The sequence below is a fragment of the Salvelinus sp. IW2-2015 genome, unplaced genomic scaffold, assembly GCF_002910315.2.
Source record: "Salvelinus sp. IW2-2015 unplaced genomic scaffold, ASM291031v2 Un_scaffold1337, whole genome shotgun sequence".
NCBI classification, from domain to species: domain Eukaryota; kingdom Metazoa; phylum Chordata; class Actinopteri; order Salmoniformes; family Salmonidae; genus Salvelinus; species Salvelinus sp. IW2-2015.
The window spans coordinates 129,441-133,277 of NW_019942849.1; the positions used below are offsets into that span (position 1 = coordinate 129,441).

The 3,837-nt window shown below is 42.0% G+C and overlaps 1 protein-coding gene across 2 annotated transcripts in view; it reads left to right on the top strand.

Moving 5' to 3' along the window:
• LOC112070488 (protocadherin gamma-C5-like) overlaps window positions 1-2,844 on the top strand; it is a 24,235-nt gene extending 21,391 nt beyond the window's left edge. Inside the window, exons 3-4 of one of the 2 annotated variants that reach the window (XM_024137897.2) lie at window positions 525-622; window positions 1,971-2,844. In XM_024137897.2, coding sequence (XP_023993665.1) covers window positions 525-622; window positions 1,971-2,278 — 406 coding nt within the window. In that variant the 3' untranslated portion in view covers window positions 2,279-2,844. The remainder of the gene's footprint in view (window positions 1-524; window positions 623-1,970) is intronic. The other variant, XM_024137898.2, reaches the window with a different exon arrangement.
• The last annotated feature ends 993 nt before the right edge of the window (window positions 2,845-3,837 follow it).

Consider the following 3,837-nt stretch of genomic DNA (forward strand, 5'->3'; position numbering starts at 1 on the left):
GTGTGTGTGTGTGTGTGTGTGTGTGTGTGTGTGTGTGTGTGTGTAAGAAGGTGAGCATTCTAGAGAGCAGGTCTACTCCTTCCTTTGTTCCTCTACATGCTAATTACAGACGAAAAACAACCCTTTGAAGATCAACGCTGCCCATATGGAAATTTTCAACGTGTGTGTGTTTCTCTGCGTGTGTGTCTGTGTGTTTAGCCAGCTGTTAATTTTTAAAGTGGTGCCATTAAGGTTTCATCAGATTTACTATATGGTGCTATGCTCGTGGACATGCTAGAGAGAGTGAGAATGTACTGAAGTGTGTGCTCATGCGTGCACATGACTGTGTGTGTGTGTGTGTGTGTGTACATCTTCGGATGTACACGCAGGCTGTGTCTACTCATGATCAGACGCTGTGACTTGACATCATAAACCACCAAACGTCACACCAGGAACCAGCAACACAACACTCTCAAAAGACTAGAGTTACAAAATGGCCGCCAGTTGTTGACGTATGTGTCCTCTGTCTCTCTCTGTCCCTGCAGGGCTGGAGGCCCCCCGGAAATGGCCATGGGAACCGGACCCTGGCCCAACCCCCCCACCGAGGCTGAGCAGCTCCAAGCCCTGATGGCCGCCGCCAACGGTGAGTCCAACACTTCTCCATTCATCTCTCTATCTTTCTATCCCATCTCTCTATCCTTTATTCCAATCCTCTACCACTCTCTATTCCTCTCTTTCCATCACCACATCCCCCTCTCTCCCTCAATGTGGTGGGGTAAAGGGGAAGGGAGGGAGGGGTCAGGGTTTGTTCCTGTTATGTTAGAGGGCATGAAGCCAGACTTATTGATAAAGATGTCCATGACCCATTGTACAGAGAGACAGACACACTTCAATAAGAAGTCTTAGCACATAGACTTCTGTCATTGTTATTTCTACCATTGACACATCAATCCTCCCACGCGCACACATATACCCCTCCCTCCTAGACACTGCTCACACACCCCGGATGTGATCTTACGGTTTCCATTAGGAGAATGATAGAATGACTCTGGCTGGATAGTGTGTCTGTCATCACAGTGAGAAAGAGGAAACACTCTCTGTGCAGGTTCAGACAGAGCCAGGGCACAGCTACCAGACGAGTCATATTAACAACTAGAAACAGAGGCTCCCAGACGAGTCATATTAACAACTAGAAACAGAGGCTACCAGACGAGTNAGAGGCTACCAGACGAGTCATATTAACAACTAGAAACAGAGGCTACCAGACGAGTCATATTAACAACTAGAAACAGAGGCTACCAGACGAGTCATGTTAACTAGAAACGGAGGCTACCAGACGAGTCATATTAACAACTAGAAACAGAGGGTTTAAAATGTTATCAAAGGCAGATGGTGCTTTAGGTAGTGCTTTAATAATCAGTTAGGAGATAGCACAGTCAGTTAGGGTAGCAGAAACAGTCTTGTCAAATCAGCTATTGTCCCAGCTTCTGTTATCTGTAGTCTAATTCTACTAGCTTGTGTGTTTGAGCGTGCGTGCGTAGTGGAGGCAGAGAGCAGGGAACGGGGTCAGGATGTTTGTGTGTGTCCCTGTAGCTCTGGGCTGGGAGAGAATTATGAGCTAGCAGCTAGGTCACTCACACACACATGCACACATTCAGAAATGAACACACAGACACATTCAGAAATGAACACACAGACATGCACACATTTAGAAATGAACACATACACATGCACACCATAAATTCACAAGTTTCTCCACTTAGACAAAAGGTCTCTGCCTTTTCTCTCGATTCACTTCATTTCAGTCCAATTAGCTTTGCATAAACACACACTTTTACCAAGCAACATATAGAAGTGATCATTGAAATCGTAACAAATGGTAAACAATCAATGTATTATACAAGTCACCTCTGCCGTATCAGAACATCTTATTAATATGTTCTATCTCCTCTCTGCTCTCCTCCTCCCCGCTCTGCCCCTATTCTCCCCAGAAGTGAGCGAAGCGACCGCCACCCTGGGGCCGGGCACCATGGGWCTAAGCACCCGTTACAGCCCCCAGTTCACCCTGCAGCACGTGCCCGACTACCGTCAGAACGTCTACATCCCTGGCAGCACGGCCACCCTGACCTCCAATCCCCAGCAGCAGCAGCAACAGCAGATGCTGATGCAGCAGCAGATGGCAGCCCAACAACAGGCCCTGCAGGCCCAGCCCTCCGAGGCCTCGGCTCAGCCTGAACCCCCCAAGGCTGCCCAGACCCCCGCCTCCAAGAAGAAGTCCACCAAGAAGGAGAAGAAGTAGGATGGATGGAAGGACGAACGATGAATGGATAGATATGGAGTATACGATGAGAAAAGAACGACCCGATGAGAACTGAAATCTTACCACAGGAGGCTGCTGAGGGGAGGAATGCTCGTAATGGCCGGAACAGAGCGAATGGAATTGCATCAAAGACATGGAAACCATGTCTTTGATACCATTCCTCTCCAGCCAATACCACAAGCCTGTCCTCCCCAATTAAAGTGCCACCAACCTCCTGTGAATTCAACCCTCCCTCACCCCCACTTTTCCACACAATGCGTTTACTCTAACCATGGTTGGAATTGTATTGGTCACGCTCATATGATAAAACAAAATATGGAGATGGTTTAGGAATGTTTGTTTTTGGGCTCTTGAATCTGGAAAGGGTTAAGAGCAAACAGCATGGACATTTTTTTTTTGTTTTCTTTCTGAAAGCTAGTTAGAAACGTTTTTTTGTTTGTTTTCTTTCTGAAAGCTAGTTAGAAACGTTTTTTTGTTTGTTTTCTTTCTGAAGGCTAGTTAGAAACGTTTTTTTGTTTGTTTTCTTTCTGAAGGCTAGTTAGAAACGTACAGTTATGCAGGATAAATAAATAAGATAGGTAATGGTAATATATACATGTAAACAGGAGATTAGTGGACCATTTAACAGGATAAATATATACTAATTGGTAATATATACATGTAAACAAGGAGTAATAGTGACCAGTAACAGGATAAATAGGGATACTAATGGTAATATAAACATGTAAACAGGAGTTCATAGTGACCAGGTAAGCAGGATAAAATAAAATAGATACTAATGGTAATAATATACATGTCAAACAAGAGTAATAGTGACCAGTAACCAGGATAAATATATACTAATTGGTAATATATACATTAAACAGGAGTAATAGTGACCAGTAACAAGATAAATTATATACTAATTTGGTAATATATACATGTAAACAGGAGTTAATGAGTGACCAGTAACAGGATAAATAGATAGCAATGGTAATATATACTTGTAAACTATGATTAATAGTGACCAGTAACAGGATAAATAGATACTAATGGTAATATATACATGTAAACAGGAGTAATAGTGACCAGTAACAGGTAAATAGATACTAATTAGGTAATATATACATGTAAAACAGGAGTTCTAGTGACCAGTAACAGGAATAAATAGATACTATGGTAATAATATATTGTTAAACGGAGTAATAGTGGACAGTAACAGGATAAATAGGATACTGAATGCTAATATTGTATACATGTAAACAGGAGAATAGTGACCAGTAACAGGAATAAATAGATACTAATGGGTAAATAAAACATGTAAACAGGATCATAGTGGACCAGTAGCAGGGATAAATAAATAAGATAGTAATGGTATAATATACATGTAAAACAGGAGTAATAGCGACCACGTAACAGGATAATATTATACTAATTGGTAATATATACATGGTAAACAGGAGTAATAGTGACCAGTTAACAGGGATAAATAAATTATGATATTTAATGGTAAATATTATTTACATTGTAAACATGAGTAAAATAAGCTGGACAGTAAC